Source organism: Gallus gallus, chromosome 5 (genome assembly GCF_016699485.2).
Source record: "Gallus gallus isolate bGalGal1 chromosome 5, bGalGal1.mat.broiler.GRCg7b, whole genome shotgun sequence".
NCBI classification, from domain to species: Eukaryota; Metazoa; Chordata; class Aves; order Galliformes; family Phasianidae; genus Gallus; species Gallus gallus.
Window position 1 is genome coordinate 6,161,919 of NC_052536.1, and position 19,115 is coordinate 6,181,033.

At 38.4% G+C, this 19,115-nt stretch overlaps 1 protein-coding gene across 2 annotated transcripts in view; it reads right to left on the bottom strand.

Moving 5' to 3' along the window:
- The window catches only part of SPON1 (spondin 1), a 166,632-nt gene that overhangs the window by 128,446 nt on the left and 19,071 nt on the right, over positions 1 to 19,115 (bottom strand). For both annotated transcript variants that reach the window (XM_025150570.3, NM_204851.2), the window contains exon 3: positions 3,823 to 3,956. In XM_025150570.3, coding sequence (XP_025006338.1) covers positions 3,823 to 3,956 — 134 coding nt within the window. The remainder of the gene's footprint in view (positions 1 to 3,822; positions 3,957 to 19,115) is intronic.

The window sequence follows — 19,115 nt, forward strand, 5'->3', positions numbered from 1 at the left end:
GCTCTGCCACTGCCCAACTGTCAACACAGTTGTTTTCTTCTATAGCAGACTGCATATAGCACAATGGCTTAGGGTGTTCCAGATAGATGTCTTTAACCACTGAAGCAAGAAATACATAACTTCTAAAGCTAGAACAGATGCTGATGCAATCAAAAGAATTCTTATTGCTAAGTAAGATACTGGTGTTGGCTGTTGATTTATGTTTCCATAATGACTTTGTTCCACATAGCAATAATTTCTATTCAAGTACCCAGTGCTATGACGAGGCTGACTACTCAACTGGACAGTCAATGATGCATGATGTCCCATCTGGTGATGCTAAAAATCAGTGCTTAAAATCACATGCAGTGTCCAAGGCCATCCCCAAAATGATATGCTGTTTCTTACTTTCATCCATCTAGAGAAATCATTTTAAGCACAGACATGCTTTGTGTGATTTGATTTTGACAGCATTCCTAGCATTAATCAAGAAAGGGAAAAGAGAGCTTAAAGCTTGAGAGACTCTCCCGAGCAGTGCCTAACAGCTAAGCAAAGTCTTCTGCCCTGTGATTTCAGTGAGGCTCACACCTATGCTGGAATCTTTGGACAAACAGAGGTACAGTGATTGCATCCCAGAAGGATGCTTGATAAACTGACAGTTTCAATAAAGAGGCTGGAAGGATGTGAGCATTTAGGCTAGTTCACTGCCATCACTTAGCAGGGATGAAGAGATGAGATTAACTGTTCCTGACTGAGCAATTACTGTGTGACAACATATCTTAGTACATCTCTTTTTTTGTGTGTGTCTGTGATTTATGTACTACCATTAGAAAAACATGTTTCAGAAAGCAAATTAGTGACGATAAACCAAATGTAAATGTATGTTAATTCTCTCTCCTAAACTTTATATTTTGCAGCCGCTCAGAAAGCCAGCATTATACACAAATTTGCTCATGCAAGAAGACTTATCTCTTGCTGAACACAGGAACTACAGATTACTCCTATTCCGTTTCATTTTATGCTTGTGAACTAAACTGATCAAGTGCACCATGCCCAGAAAGCATTAAGATAACTACTAGCCAAATGCAGGCTATCAGGTGCTTCTCTCAAAAGGCATCTGTCCTTGCTTACCAAGAAAAAGGATGTTCCCAAACCTCAGTACCCATCTAGAAAAAAACTTCTGTTTCTAACAAACAATATTTGGCATCAAAGCAGTAATAATTTTTTGGTGGATCATTAACATTTAACTTCTGCCTACATCGAACTGAAGTCCCTAGATCACAATATTGTGAAAAGGGAGAATTATATCCTTATGATTCACAACAGGCTCCAAAACATAACCCATGCTGTTTTGGGAATTCTAGCAAAAAATGATCAGATAGCCTCCAAGGACTAAACCAGATATTTTTGAAAACTACATCCAGCATTTCTACGGAATTATGTGGGAGGTGACCATAAAGAAGGTTAACGGCAAATTTTAGTTCAGATGTGGTCACATCCAAAAGAGAAAATATAAATGTTCTTAGCATCAAAAATACGTCAGCCAGTGATTTCTTTGTATTGTGGCCCATTATGGTATTAATTTCTTACATGAGCGACTGATAACAATCATGATTGCTTCATTCCTTCTCTGAAATGTCCTTAGGAATAGAGCAGTTGCTTTCCTTCCCCTCTGCGGTTAACAAACCAGATATTGGGAGCAAGCCTATATTTTTCATATATTTTTATTAAAAATCACCCAAACAACTTTCTTTCACTTTTTTCAGTACATACACATCTCAGCTACCTGCATATACTCTAACTGGATGCTCACAAAGCTAAAACTGTGTCCTTCATTAATTTCAATTTATAAGACATTTCATTTACCTACCCAAACAGATTGTGGCAACTGTTGCTGATCAGGTCATCTAAGTTGGCACTTCAAATATTTTTTTGGCACTGATGATGAAGATTGTTCTGTGAAGATTGTATGCTGCTGATTTAACTTGTACAATCTTTAAGGCAGTGACAATTTCATACTTCTGTGTATACATTAGGAATGCAGCTCCAACTGCTTCTTTTTGGATGCTGCTTGAATTTTCTTCAATAATGTACAAAACTAAATGTAAAAAATGAAAGTGTGTTGAACAACCTGCAAGACTTGACCAGCAGGGAGGAGAGAGAAGAAACATTTATAACAGTTTCGATAGTTGGTGATACTTTACTGCATTCCTTTGCTGACAAGCCCCCAAAGAACCATAGTCTCCGATGTTTAAGCTTCAATGAGACAAGTACAGGGCTTGGTTGGTTGTCTTTTTGTGTTTTTGTTGGGTTTTTTGTTTTGTTTTGTTTTAGATGACAATCCTATTTAGGATGGTAATTAAAAAAATCCACCAACTTGAGTTGTTACATGTCATTACAGGATTAAAGTTTAAATCGTGTCTGTTCGAAACGAGGCATAAAACATCACCTTATTATGCTACTGAAGAAACGCCTCAAGCGATATTTGTTATGCAGCTAGGAGGGAGGCAGTTCTGAGTGGAAAAACAAAGAGCCTTACTGATAAATAGCTGAAAAGTTTTGTTTATAAACCTCAGCAGACAACTGCTGCGGCCATCCAGCAAGCAGCACGCTTCTCATTTTGGCTAGACATGTGAATGTCTGGAGCTTAAAGAAGTCTGTATGCCCATTCTTGGGCTGTTTCAGTGAATATTAAAAGAGGTGATCTTAAAATGATTTTATGGACCAGCAGGTTGACACGCACTGCTGAAGGTTTGAGCCTGATCTCCATGCAGTGTCAAGTCTGGGACCAGTTGACCCTCATATCTTTGTGCCAAGGGCAGCACCACAGAGCAGCTTGCTGACTTGTTCAGAAGTCAGCTGCAATTTCAACAACACCTCTTCCTAAACTGGCCTGAATTACCAGCAGCAGGACTGTTGTGATAGCATCTCCTCAAAAGCCTAGAGCTGTTTTGTGCCTCTGAAGGTATTCCCCGTACTGATAAGGCTCAGAAATTCTTTGGTTTACTGCAGGGCACATCTTAGCAATTACAAAGGCTTACTTATCCCAAACAGAAATTCAAAGTGAGTGAAGAAATCCCAATTGTCTACACATATTTGACCAAACTGCCCTATTAAATACAACAAGCAAAATCTTAAGAGACAAGATAATGTTTCTCAGGCAACAACAGACCCCCTTGCAGCTTTCTCCAATAATCTTTGTAGCAGTACGTGACTTACAATTTCTACAGACCTGCATTGATTGCATCCCAACCAGAAGGATGCAATCTTCATCTTAAAGCAATCTTTACAGCAGTTTTAGATTTTTAGGTACAATAAATAGTTTGGAAAAAGACCTTCAGGATCATAGAATCGTTTGAGTTGGATGGGACACTTAAAAAGCCATCTAGTCCAACTGCCTTGCAATGAAGAGGGACAGCATCAGTTGCTCAGAGCCCAGTTCAGCCTGACCTTGAGTGTCCCTGGGGATGGGACATCCACCAGCTCTCTGCGCAGCCTGGGAAAATGGTGCCACCCTTTGCACCTCAGCACACTGTCCCCTCTACCACTCCATGTCCTTTCTCCTGAGAAAATAGTCCCTCCCCATTACCCCCACCTCTCAGAAGAGGAGGGACCCCTGTGCAGGTAGGCATCCACTGTGGGTTGATTTAATGGCAGCTGAAAACACAGCATAACTTCTGAACATGCGGGCTTTCAGTTGCTAAGAGTTCACTGTGGAAATAGCTCTAAGTGCACCAAGTGAGAAGAAAGCACCAAAGAACTCCAGTAGTTCTTCACCAAATAAATCTCAGATTAACTGAATATTACTTGAATGCTAAGTTCAGTATGCATAAAACCACTTACTTCAGAATGACACAGCCCGTACCAGTAGGAGGAGCTGTCCAGAAGACCTGGATGCGTGTCCTCCTTCTAGGTGTGCTCTCAGTAACCGCGACGGGACAATTGCTCATGAACTGCGTCTCTTCTTCATCTATGATCTAAGGAATTACAAAGAAAAGAATGTAAAAAGATAAGACTTACAGAGCCACCCTCTCTGAAATACATTCTGTCAGCTCCTGTTTTCTTTCAGTGAAATTATTTAGAATGCTCTGCTTAGCACTCTTCTGTCAATTGATTCAAAACATGCACATAACTAATTAAAATGAAGAAAGGAAAAAAAACTGGCTGCAGGTGAATTTTTCAGTTCGATGTTGAAAGGTGGTGATCCTTTCTGAGCATGGCTGCAGCTAACCTTATTTGTGGATCCTCATTGCTGGAGTTTCATGTAAATGTTAACGGGACAGATGGAACAGAAAGGAAAAAGAAAGGTTTTCAGTTTGTTTATTTTCATTTTAAACTAAGCTTTGTTTAAGCAGTATCATTTCCAAGTATAAAAACTCTCCAGGACAGAACAGATAATATGTGAATCATATCGATCTATAATTCAGAGCCCCCTATTTAATCCAACCTGCATGCATTTTTACTTTTACAGTTGATTGCTGTTCAACAGAAAGCTTTAAGCGGTGTAAGTTAACACAAAACCAGAGAGGCTGTAATGGAACTGGTGTTATTCCAAGGATTTTACTCAAAGGTGTCTGTGACAAAATAGCTTTCTTGCTACGTATGTACTTCATGGACTGTACTTTAAGCCTTCTGTTCATCCAATTTCAAAATTCACCAGAAGCTGCTAAGTTTTATTGGGAAACAGGCAGTGTGTTGTGATAATGCAAAAATGCTCTTCACAATTACTCCGTGGTCCACTGCCACTGATGAAGCAAAATTTCTCACAACATTGGGTCAAGATTCAGGCAATAAATTATAAACCACACAATTTTGAGAAGGAAAAAGACTCATCTCTAAAGGAGCTTTTCCAGAATTCTTGTACTAACAACACACACTTTTGCCAAATTACACTGAAAAAATAATCTTACTGCTGTAAATATAAATATTTTGACACAAAATACTTATTTACATTATGAAAAAAAGACAATGTCTATAGTCTGATCAGATTTGCTTCAGTGAGCAGGCATCCATGTCATTTCACTCAATCATACAGACAGAATTCCCAAACTTTTATAGCAGAGCCAAATATAATTCTGGCTTTCCATGACAAAAGAGAGAGGCACTGACCCAAGGAGTTAATCTAAACTCTATTTAGCCAAATCAATATGATAATGGTTAATGAGTTTTAAATGTAAAGCCATTAATACTCTCCAACTTTTTTAATGCTTCACAGAAACTGTGTAAACACAACGTATGAAGCTACCACTATGCTAGATTTTAATCAATGTGAAGTACTGGGAAGCATGGGACTTAGTATATGCTTAAAATGGCACTGCGTCGTTTTCTATTTCTACTTAATGCAATATAAAGCAATTAACTTGAGTAGTAGGAAATTCCTAACCTACAGGTCTGCCTTGGTCTTCAATAGTATTTATGCTGCCTGCCTTACTCCTGCAACAGTAAAGCAGAGAAATAATACTGTTTAGTTATTACTCAGAAAGGTTGTCTCTTTAAGGCATTGTAACAGTAAGTGACTTACTCATATCTCACAGTAAAAATTAAAAATTCTGTGGAATCAAGAATGTATGATTTTATCCCACCTTATATAGAATGAAAAACTATTTAAAATTGTCATTTATATGACTAGGGGATAATTCCTATTGAAGGTACTCTTAGGAGGTCATCAAAGAATTCTCAAGAGAGTCTTCTTCTAGAAAAACATGACCACTGCAAATTACTGCTTGAGTTACACTATTACTAGTGTAGTATACATATAATGAGTATATATAATGTAGTGAGTATACATATATGTATACTCAATAGCATATATTATACTATTGAGTATACCATACTAATATATGTATGTGTATTACATACATACAGTATACAGCGTACAGTACAATATTACACACTATTGAGCTCCACATTCCTTGTTCATTGCAAACTGCTGCTGTTCCGTTATAACTCATACCCTTGCACAAAAACTTAGAAAACACCTTCAGTTCAGGTCAAGGAAGGTAAGTCCTTATAGGTAACTGTAAATACTTTACTATTGACCAGATAGAAGACATTCAATGAACCTTTCACTTATGTTGCTTTTACAACTCTAGTGTAACTCTTGTCTGAAACACACTTCATCAATGAATGTTTCTGGAGAAACCCAACTGAAATTGATCTGTGTTCTCAAAGCACATAGTTGCTATTTTCAGCTAATGAGGATTCAGCTGATTTTACATCCCTAGACATCGTTCTCCCAGCAGTCATCATAGCAGACCCATCTATGATACATTTAAGCATTAGATAAATTCTTGACTCCAGGAGAGTCAACCCTGCTTTTCTGCACAACAATGAATAGAATCACAAGGAAAAATGAAAAACAAAACAAAACAAAAACAAATGAACAACAACAAACACAGTTTAAAAAAATCCAATAGCTAATGCATAAGGGAGAAGCCACGAGCAACTGTGAATAGTTGCCATGTGTACAATTTCTGGCCACTGCAAAAAAGAGAACTCAAAATACATGACAGAATTTTAGTCATTAGTTTGGAGTTCATCCATGCACATTTCTACTAGCAACAAACAAAGACAAAAATGCAGATGTATTTTGTATTTCTATTGCTTACCAAATTCCTAGAACTTCAAAAATTATGAATTTCTCAAGGAATGCAGATGAACAAAACAAAACAGAAGTTCTGATTGCATCTTAAAACACAGTCCAGGAAGAAGAGGAAGCAGATAGACCTAAAGGCTACATCACGATTTCCTGCATCAGTAACTATTAAAGCAAGAATACTTATGCAGTAAGTGTCTATTGGGAAAAACCTGACCACAAAACAATAAAGTCCTGAAAAAAAGAGTTTGAGAAAAAAAAAATTAGGCTGAAGATTCCTCAATAAAGGCTTCTGAAGTTGACAGAATACAGTAAAAAACTCCTAAATTAGACAGAAAAACTCAAATATAAGTTGGTCTGAGAGGTTTAAAAAATTGTTTTAAAATATTTTTAAAACTCAGACGAATTCCCTGGTTTCTAGGAACACAGCATAAATATTAACCCACTTCGAAAGCATTTCATAATTTTTTTCCATTTTTCCATATCTACGGAGGCTGATTTTCTGTGAGTTCCAAGGCGTAATGCAGAAAGTGTTCACTACTTATACAACAGGACTCCAAACGACACAATATTTTATGGTAGTGGATGATTTTATTGCGCTCACATAACACAGGGGAAATCAAAACTATCCTGGCAGACTTCATGGGAAAAAAAAAGAAAAAAAAAAAAAAAGATATGTACTCTTTGAAAATAATACAATCCTGATTTTTCTTCTGGAATCAAGTCAGACCACATAGGCATGAAGGAAAAAATTGGCAGGAAAAACCACTCAGATTAAATGTAGCATTTGCAAAATTATAGCTTGCCAAACTCTAGGTTACATGTAATGGGAAGCCTCACATTTTCAGGAACGGACCAGTAAAAAACCTAAAAACTAAAATGAACACTTGGCATACGAATCTGTGGTATCAAACCAGGGGTATCTCTGTGCGACAAATTCTTTTGAATCCATGAATGCAATAATAGTAAGTCTTCACATTCTATTTACTGCATGTTTTCTCATTGGGAATTTTTTTAAATGACTTTAACATTATTTACACACATTGAACAATTTATTCCCTCGGGGAAACCAGTATAAATGTCTTGCAGTTAACCTGGATTCAAATGACTGTCACAGAGAGTACAATTTGGCTGAACTTGTGTAAATCTACAATCACGGAAGTAAGGATATTAAGAGACAGAGCTTGCCAGCTCCAAGTTCAATCTTGCATTCTTCACATATTCCAAATATTGAAGAATTTGAGGAGTTCTGGGTGTTCCTGAAAAGCAGGACTCGATGAATGCTTAGCTGTTAAACAGATGAGTGGTTTTCTTTTCTTAGAATTAAAACATTTCTTGCTGGGTAACAGACCTTGCTATTTGTTTCTAATTTCCACAAATAATCTAATTCCAGTGGTAATACTCTCTACAGTTAAATTCACTTAAAAAAATATACATCAGTATTAAAAAAAAAAGTCAAAATGCTTGCAAAATAAGTTACGTACAACACAAAGAAAGGAATTAATATTGAGTACAAAGGAGATGAAGTTACATAAATCCTCTACTGGCTTGTGTCCACTATTTAAATGACTGGCCAGGATCTTCAACACCATTCCTTGTTGTATGGATGTATCATCGCTTTCCACCCACTGAAACATCTGTGCTCCAATGGAGCAACCAAATTAAAAATAATAATAATAATAATAATAATAATAATAATAAAAAAAAAAAAAAAAAGGGAAACTTCCAATTCCACAGAGAAGCATGATGCTGGAAAGTCAGGTCAAGACTTTGACACAGGAGGAGAAGAAAAAAATAAAGGATAAATATATCATCCAAGACATAAATAAATACACGGTGAGATATTTTAGGGAAAAATATGGGAATTCTTTACACTTGCTCTTCTCTTTTTCCAACAAAGATTTTAAATAGTGTGCTCACTGGAAAAAACAAACAAACAAACAAACAAACAACAACAACAAAGCTATGCTGGATGATCAAAAGGATAGACAGACTAGTGAAAGAATCCCGTCTGAGAATCTTATTAAGCTGTTTCATAATCATTCACTATCAAGGACCTTGTCTTTGTCATACTAGACTGCACATTGTTCTTCTGTCTAAATTAACCTACAAGCTAAATTACACCTACTGCAGACCCTAGGGTATATTCCAAGGTGCAATTCAAACAGGAGGGGGAAGAAATCAGTTCACCGTGGCAAGAACCTGAAACGTCATGAAAATAAAGCACTGCAAGCTTCTACACTAAGCAGCCTTACCTGCCTCAGAGACTGCCTACAGAAAGTTTGACTACTACAGGAAGTTAAAAACAATTCCTCTTCACTTAATTCAATATGTATGAAAAAAGAACATCTATATTGACAGAGACAAGTAACAATAAGCAATTAGCAGATATGAAGTGTTGGGTTTGAGTGATTCCCAGTTATCTCTATGTTGTAACATTGAATCCTAAGGCTTATGTTGACGGTATTAGCATGTCAACTGAAAATGGCCAATCAAGGAAATGTTATAGAAGAAATTCAAGATGCAGGACCTTGGGTTGTTTTGAACTGAGAAATGGACATCTAAGCAGTCACAAAGACCAGACTCAAAGTTCACAAACGAAGAACTAAACTTTAAGTTTTGTTTCCATGAGTTTTTCACCTTAACTGTAACATCAACATTTACATGAAGACAGTTGGGTGAACCGTTTTCAGCTACTTTGATTATCAGACTACATTACTAGTATTTTTGACAGATAATACAGCTTTTCCCAGATAGTATCTTACTTTTATAATCCCTAATGGAGAAACTCTATTAGGCATGGAAAGCTATCATTATCATCATGGCTGTCTCATTTTCTTCCACCTATAGCTTCAAAAAGAAGCTATTTTGATGAAGAAATTTCCTCTCATTTCATTTATGAAAAGCTCTTAGCAAACACTAAGATCCAGCAGGGAAAGAGCAAAATCTTTTTGAATAATATTGCTTTATGAAATCCCTTCAAAGATCCTAGTTTCTTAATGCTGCCAGCACTATCCAACAATCCCCATCAGAAATGACGAATTATTTTGAAGACTGAACTTGCTTTTCCCACCTTGGCACGCAAAGGCTCAGAGCATGCCAGGTGACTGCTGCTCTGCTGTGAGCAGCTGCAGTGCAGGGCTTCACACCAGCACGCTGGGCAAGGAGACTTCCCACAGCATTTGGTACAAAAGCTGTGAGCCACACCATGCCTTGCTTGACAAATGTCATGCTTTGGGTTCAGCCTATACAGCTTCTTTTACAGCATTTGAAATGTTGTATTAGGATTCTGGGTAAAACAAGAAAATTTTAGTTTTAAAGGAACAGGACTTCTGGCTTATCTTGATGTATAATTTAATCAAGTTAGACCTAAATCTAGAGTAAATTTACTGAGGTATGGGCTATACTTAACAGATCAGACACACTAACTCGTGTAGGTTTTTTTTCCATTACATTCAGGTAGTAGTTAGAAGACAGAACTTGTGTTTCAATGAAATCAGAGTTCATTTACAGTTTAAACGTAGCTTGCATCTGCAAATGTGAAACATGAGCATAGGAAAAAGGGTAAATTTTGCAAATGCTTAGATAAAGGAAAATGAAGAAATACTACTTTTGGGACTCAGTTCCAATGATTAGGAAGTAGAACCATGCTACCACAGCCCTGAGACAGAATAATAACAAAGATGATGGGGATGCCAAGCAGGCTGTGCCGTGTCCCTCCCATGAGAGCAGGGGCCACACAGTAACAGTCTGCACTCACCTGAAACCAGACCAGCCCTTGAGCTGCAGCTCCCCTTACCTAAGCCAAGACTGACCCAAGCAGCAGCATTACAGTGCTAACACGTTCATCTGATGACTAAACACAAATTTCAACAAAGATAAATGCAGCATTTGTTGGGCAGTGCTTTCATGTAGATGCTTTTATGCTCAATGTTTCTGTCATCAAACTATCTGCATCTGAACATAAGTTATTTGACAAAAGCATTACCATTGTTTCAATCAGGTAAGAAATCCTGACAGGGAAAAATAGTTTTTGGTGTCTCAAGAGCTCTCACCTTATGAGAAATGCTGTTTATTGAAAGTGACGTTTTAAAGCCAACCTAATGAATAATCAAGGAGTTTTATTAAGCAATCACTTGAAAACAACACAAGCTTTAAGATTTTGTATATTTCTTTTGCAGTCTCTACAGTTCAGACCTTTCAGTTAAGGTTAGAGTGTTCAGACTTTTCTTCAGAAAGAGGAAAAAAACTGGTTGCCATTTCTCCTGAAAATTGTTGTTGCTATCTTGTCCAGTTATATGTAATACCATTTCATATTTAGCCACTTTGTGTTTTTAAAAAAAATCATCAAATCCGATTTTCTAGTTGAGTAAAAGCCATCGGGAGGTTGTAAAAGGAAAAGAGATGTTTTCACAGCCTCATAAAATCAAGTGAGATAAAATAAAACATGGCAACATGGATGAAGCAATCCACTGCAATTCATGAGATGCAGGTTTGTTTGTAAAGCAGCCTCTCTCAAATCACTTCAGTGCAGTCTGTTTCTCAATTGTGTAATGGAGATATAGACATAGAGCTCCTTTTTCAAAAACAGTATCTGAAATGCCCTGTAAAAACATACTTATAACTAACCTTAACAGCTTGTCATACCTCAAAAATTGGCCTCAGACTTCACAAACATAAGTTATTTGGAAGAGATTAAACACAAGACTCAGGTCTTCAGCCTGCACTGTGCTGTGTCAATAGCTCCAATGAGATAGAAAACAGGCTTAGAGAATCAACTAGGGATTCACATCAGGTGAATCCAGGAAACTGAAGTGTTGGGGTGGTACAGTGAAACACCCTTTTTGTCTCACTTCCAAAGAAGGAACAGCCAAATTCAGCCACAGATCTCCCAGCTGCATGCACCGATGCCTGTAAAAGCCAGGAAGCTGAACAAAAACAAAGCTGGCAGAGCTCCAGTTTGACAATCGCATCTTTTACACATAAGGATGCTCTGTCAGCATATGAAGGGATTGTAGCATAATTACTTTTAAAATGGAAATTCAAGTACTGCTTAGAATAAGGGTCTTGTTTTGCACAGTTCCTTTGTATTTCCATTGTGATGCACACTGGGTTGAGATGGAAAACCTTATTTACCTTGAAAAAGCTGAGAGACATTCTAGTTGAGCATGCTCTGGGACCAGCATTTGAGAATTCCACTTCTGATAGGAAAGACACAGATTCACATACCCATTCTCAATTTAGCAGTTTGCTGTCGGTGCAAACTTTGGCAGGAGTAACCTGCAGCCGCTCCGATCCACTCTGCCTCACATATGTACTCACTGAACCGAGGGAGAAAACTGGCTCTGCAGTCAGGTGATGAAAGCACTGTGTGTTTCCACATCGCTGCTATTTCAAGGGCTCTCTCTCCAAGTTGCAAAGCTAGTCTCATCACCAAGCCGGCAGGGAAGTATTTCAGTATTTTTACAAAGCAGACAGGAGAAGACTATGAGGAATCAATCCTGAAGCACAGTGTTGTTAAGCTCTCCTTGTGGCTTCTTCCATACCCTGGTAGAACTCCTGTCCCAAGACTCAGACTTAGTCTCTCCATCTGGATTGAAAGCCTTTTGTCACTTGTGGGCAACCCCTCGCTCTTACTCGAAATTATGTCTCAGATGAAAAAATTCTTCCCCAGAACAGCTATGAAAATTAATACAACCCATTCAAAGGGTCAACATTCTGGTGGTGCAAGGTCGAAACGTTCCTCCAAAAAACTGGAAGTCCCATCTGGCATTGGTTTGCCAGTCCAGGATCTGAGAGTTCTTAAACATTCGATTAAAACCAAATATTGTAACTCCTCTTGCATTTATTTGACCCTCACAAACAAACGTCCTTGTTTGAAAAAGCACACAACACGCTGGATGTTGTTTGGCACAGGCCACCGAACTTTCCTGTGCCAAAGAACTTCATGTGATGTCTTGAGCTTCAGTCATTATCTATGTCAAGAGATTGCATTTAAGCAAGCACAAGCACATTGGCCATGTCACTGCTGCTTACATGATGTTGCACCAAAGATTCATAAGAAACTTTCAGCAAAGAACAGATTAGATTAATCTCTGGTTGACATAGTGGGCTACTTAAGCACAGAAAGGCATCTACACACGAAGATGCAATAAAAATTACATTTTATCCCCCTACAGTTCCCGAATCCATTTGTTAAACATGAGAAATGCAAATAACTGAAAATCTGAAATTCCATTGTCCCTAACAAGAGAAACAAAACATGATCCTGTCCTAAATTCACCATTCATCTACTCCTTTTTAGAAAGCTTAACAACAGCCAAGAAAATCTGAGTTTCTTGTCGGAGGAGGAAAACGTGTACTGGTTATCATCACCTGCTAATTCCCACGTTGCAGCAGTTTGGTAAACGCTGGCATTCAGTAATGTTGTCAAGGGTGTAACTCTCTCCTACTAAATGAATTACATGAGGAATCTTGTGATAAGATTATCATTCACGAACTGTTGCCACCATTGTGTAATATCAATATCTTAGCACGGTAATGAGCTAAGCACAAGCAGTGGGAGTGCCAGGGAAATATTTACTGTGGACTCACACAGAAGACATGGACCTTATCTTCTGCTCACACAGGCACTTCTCATTTCCATTTCTGTGGCAGCGAAGCCCAGGTTCACTGCCAACTCAGTTTATGACTATTACTCAGGAACTGCTCCTTTCCTTCAGTACAGCGTCTCGGATAAGAACACAGTTGCATGTCCAGTTGATCAAAGGCAAAGAAATGGTAAATTCAAGAAGACACGTAAAGCACCAGGTAAAGAGAATCACAGAGCTGCTAGTCAAACCAGATACATAGCATGCCCATTGAAACCACCTCTCTCTGTCCCAGCACTCCCTGCAGAGTGGTGATAACAGCCTTCCCTCTTCCTCTGCCCCTCCGTCTTGCATTTGTCAGTGCATTAATTGCCAGGCAAAGGAACCTTTACTAACTATGACAAAGTGCAGCACAGGCTCAAACCCGGCTCAAGTTTCCTTTCTAATACAGCCAGTAATAATATTATGATAGAGATGATGCTTTTCTACAGTCTGATATCCGATATTGGCTAGTGAAGTAAAAAGGAAGCGCCTCTTCTGCCACTGGGTGTGTCAGAACTGATGAAAGTCATTTGAAAAACATAGAAAAGAACAAGTCTGCACGTTTCTGTGGATCAGCATCTCTCAGTTGCTTATTCTGTTCAGGCTTTTCATTTATCCGCCGTTTCAGAAAGTATTACACCACTCAGCATTAAGAATTTACTGCCAAGAATAGCTACCTCACTCGGAGCTCCTCATTTAACTTAAGAAGGGATTTAAGGATTACAGAAAATACATATTTTTAATAGCATTATTGTCCGGCTTGCGGCTGGAGCTTTGAAGCATCAGCAGGTCTGGCACACGTGCTATTCATGCCCTTCTTGAATGGTTTTGTGCTAAAATATACAACCCAACCCAGTTCAAGTATATTCCACACAAATTCCCTCAGCCTTCAGATGGCTGTGTACAGAACATCATCTATTTCAGGGAGTTAATCCACTGCTAAAACCACATTTAGAGCAGAAATGCTGTTCATCTGGAACTACAGGCTTTAATGCAGATAAGCTTTTCCTAAGAGCTCACAAAGCTTTTGCACAGTAACTTACATCAGCTACCAGGTTGGGAACACTGCTCAGACAGAAGAGCTGCAGAAACTCAACAGAGAGCTGGGCAGCAGCACTGACAACAGTTGTGAGCCACTCCAAAGTCACCATGCTCTTTGTGCACACCTGTGTGCATGCGTGCACCTCAGGCAGAGTCAGAGAGAAAAACCCAGGCCCTCTTGCTTTTATTTCTGATACACCAAGGAACTATCAGAGCACAGATCCCCTCCTTGCTTAAAAGGCATCGCAGATAATACAAGCTATTCATGGAACACGTTTCCCTGTCTGCTTCTGTGTCCTAAGTTTTCTGTAAAGCCCAATTTCACATCACCTCAGGTACCCATCAGGAAAGTTAAGCCTGCTTGCTGAGAGTTTAAAGGAAATCAAAAGCTTCTGCTTTTTCCCTTCCAGTATGAGGATTCTGCTTCAGAAAGGCATGGTGCACGCAGTCAGCACGGAAGCCAAACCTTGGCACAACAGGGAGTCCGACATGCAGGCTTCAGCTCTCTTCTCAAGAAGCTGGTAGGCTCTCTTTAAACTCTGCCTGCAGTCCACGTGGGTTAAGTGCTGTGTCTGAAACGTCACAATGCCCACTATTAGAAGTGGATCTGTGAGGAACCGTGGTTTTGACACCCTGCCTGAACACTGTCTGACACAAAATGCTCAGAAAGGGAACAAAGCAATGACAATAGTAGTGGAAAGGGGAACAAAGTGTAATTTTAAGTAATTTAGGGCTTCAAAGTTATTTTTCTTTCCTTTTCTTCAAAAAAGTTCCATATTTCCTTCATTACAGCAATGCATTTCATTATGATAAGGTGGCTGCTGGAGAGTTCTAAAACCATCTCAAGGGAAATAAACATGCAGAAATTGATTCTGAAAAAAATAGAGTAATACAAAATTTTAGAAAGGACGTAATAAAACCCTTCATAGCTTTCTATATTGAAGCTGAGAAAAAGAACTGCAGCAACAGAAACCAAGCTGTATCAAATTATGTGTGCGTATAGATTAACACTACACAGGGGCTGACAACCCTTGCAAGCTTAAGAGAAGACATTATGTTGTGGTTCTTGCTTTCACATTAATTCCAAGCAGGGTACAGTGGTGAAGCTGTGGTTTGTTCAGTGCATCTTCTCCTTGCTAAACCTGGCATGGCAACACCACAGTAACAAGGCCTCCTCCTACCCAGAGCGCTGAAGAAGTTTAATGCCAGAAGTTTAGAGGAAAAGAGGGGAAACATCTCATGCTGATATCACTGTCTAATGTTAAAAAGCCACAAAATGTATGCACAGTGTAAGCAGCTCCAACGCTGGAGTTGCATTAATTTCTCAAGTAGTACTCTTCCACTCCTCTTCCACTGCCTGTACTTTCTGTTGCTGTTTTGAGTACACTCAAGGTACTACTGCTCATGCACTATAAGTAGTCTGACAATCAGTCACAATACATACACCTTCTATTTATCCGTAGATTGATATTATAGACTGTTCTGAGAAGTCTTGGGATCTTATTGTTTGCACTCAGCTCTCTCCCATTATCCCAGCTATTCAAATATGAAAGACAGGAACACTGATAAGGCAAAAGAAGGCAGAAAAGATGTTAGGCACAAACCATAAAGCATTCATTTTCCTTCTGGCAAACAGTTCATTTTCTGCCACATAAAAGAGATGCTCCTCCTCCTATGCTTCTAAGAGCCACCTGAAAAGATACAAACAACTGGGATCCCAAGTAGCTGAACTTCACATATACATGGTCTTACTCATGCTTTTCAAAGACATAAACATGCAGTAACTGCATGGAAATAAGCACAGAAGAATAACAATGTCTATAGAAGACGTTTAAATGACAGCATAGCATTTTTTGAAACACACTGACATGGGTGTATGAGAATGACAGTGCTTTTGTGGTCACCTGGTGCACTTCAGCATGATTTGCACTGTCCATGACCACTCCCAAGGGCTTACTTCAATGGGGTGATTCTAGCCCTAGGTGAAGTTGGAAAGTAGCATTTAGGCTTCCAACTGCTGTATTTACTTGACAACTCTACCTATATTTTAATAGATATCCATGATGACAGCATTTAACTAAGGGGTGACACGCAATTAAGAGATTGGAAAGCAAGCAGAATCAACATTTAGAGTTCTTACATTAAAAAAATTAAAAATTGCACAGTCTCAAACAACTTAATACATATAAATAAACTATTTCTTAGTGGCAGGCAAAATAACACAGTTTTGTTCATACAGAATGCACTCAGTGACAAGCATGTGCAGCGAGGATACAGTCAACAAATTTCCTCATTCATGGTGGTATTGTAAAGTGCTTCTTTGCACTTCCCTGTCCTCGTTTACCACACTTGATCTGCTACAGGTAGTTTTTCCAGTCTTGAGCAAAGCTTCTTTCAGTCACAGGACTTCAAAACTATTTGGAAGGATGTGCGAAGCAAGAAATGCAACAGAAAGTGCAGTATCAAATACAGTGAGGGTGGATAATGTCTACTCTAAAGATGGCTTATCTCCAAAATATAAACCAGGTATTAGTGTTAAAATTTAAATATATCAGGAGATTATTACTTCTAGGATATTTTTTTAATACTCTATACCTCGATATATCTATACATCTCTCTCTATATAGCTCTATATTACATTGAGCTCAGTGGGCATTATACAGTTTACTGATTCAGAATACGTGCTAATGCTATTTCAGATTCTGTACCAGCAACAGGAAGAACTAAAATGTAACATGCATCCAAATCCATTTATTGGTTTAAATCATCAGCATCCAACCTTTTGACTTGCCTGGGTCTCACTGAACAAAGAGGAATTGGCTTGGACCTCATATGAATGTATAACACAGTTAAGGAATATATGTATAATACAGTCAAACATTGCAGCCTAGAATGCTAAGAGAGCATTTGAAGAGGGTTTTCTCATTCTGATCTTCTAGAAAGGAGGACTTACTCAAACTACATACCCAGGACAACTGCTGCCATTACTGGAATTGCTTTTAGAGACCCCCATCACATAGAAAAACACAGCCTAATGCTTCCTATTTTAAAATCCCCAGGTTCTACTTCACACTCATGGGAGGAATGTACTACATTCTTACAAACAGTTGTTGTGTTTTATGCATGGACAGTATTTACACACAAGAGAAAGAAGACTACTCAAACATTCTTGACTCAGGAGGCAAATACTATGTAAAGAGCAGAAATCCCTAAGTTTACTCATGGTTAAAGCCTGATTTGTCATCTTGATTAAGTTGCCTGACAGTTTCGTTTTCTGTAATGCAGTTATGGTAAATCCTCATTCTATGAAAATATTTATGGAATTTAATTTACAGAAAAGCATCACAATCTTCAGCAGAAAGGCAGTATCAAAGCACATTTCAAAGCTATATTACACCCATACTGTTAAATACAAAACTTGTAGCACCAATGAATGAAATCTCTAGGACCAGATTCAGTAAATTTAATCAGAATAAAAAACTTAGGAATAGCATCTATAAATCCACAGAAGAGTCAAGCACCTTAATGAGAGTGAGTTCAGCACTTTATCCCAATTTCTTATATTTTCCATACTTTTTCCTCTTGTAGCAGCCCTTCCCATGTTTATGTCATTTTGGCTTATTTTGATCAGGCATTAACAACTTCTTGTATACGGAAACAGATTTGAAGATATGAAAGCATGGTCATACTCCAAAAAGATCTTTCACAACGCTTGTATCAAGTTTGTTATTCCCCCAAAGAAATGCCAGATCTCTTTCATACTCGGTAGCTAAAGGGAAATGGGTTTGGAAACCTAAGGACATTTGGTGAGGTACACTCTGTTCTTTCTGTGGAAGCTGGCAGTTGCATAACGTCTGCACCACATACAAAGTTGGTTGGTTATTATGATGGCTTAATACATTTTACAACTAATGTAATTAGATGAGCTGATGAGCATCAGGTGAGCTAAAAGAAAAAATGGATAAATATACCTATAATTCTGAGGAGATGGTACATAGGTTTTTTTCACCCTTAACAAAAATCCTATACCCCTGAGAGCCCCCGAGAAAAATGTTCTGAATTACTGTTTGGAACGCTCAGTATTTGAAACAGAGGTTATTATATAATCTCACTGTCTAAATATATCATAACCCAATTCTAATTCATGTACATACTTTGGATAACCTTTGTGGATTAGAAACTAGGTTACTGAAAGAGTCTCAAAGGAAGCAATGAAATTTTGCACAGCCAAAAAAAAAAAATACAAGTCCTATGTGCGCAGCAAATGGAGAAAATATTTTCAATTATCTTAATAATGCTGGGATTTATCCCAATGTGTGGGCAGAGTTTCTTAACAGGTAGGATTAGTGTGGGGTGGTATCCTATCTTTGGGTTCTTGCTTTATTCCTGCATCTAGGGTTCCCACAATATCACGTACAGAGCAACCAGAGCAAAGAGACCACCTGTAAGAGGCAAATTGCTGCCTTAGCAACCATTTCAAATACCTCCCTGCAGCTTCCAGGAAGCATTTTCTATTAATTATATAAAATAGGCAGCTAATTTTCATAAGAAAGTGACCTACTGCTCAAAACAGGCCACAGCATAAAGTATTTCTCCATTTTCAGCATTTGTTTGTTACTTTACGTCCCCTTTCTCTGTTCCTCCTCTTTAAAAAGCAGTAGGTCAGCTTAAGTAGGTTGGAGACAAACAGACTAAACCAAGCACCATCAGGTATAATTAAGTCTCCTATACAAGCAGAGTCAGCCTTACTCATAGGATTGAAAAAAAAAAAGACTAAATGAGTTCCAAGAGAACAAAACCTTGATGTGTGCCTGACCAATCACAAACACTGGCAATGCCCTCAGTAACCTGTACTTCACCAGCGACTG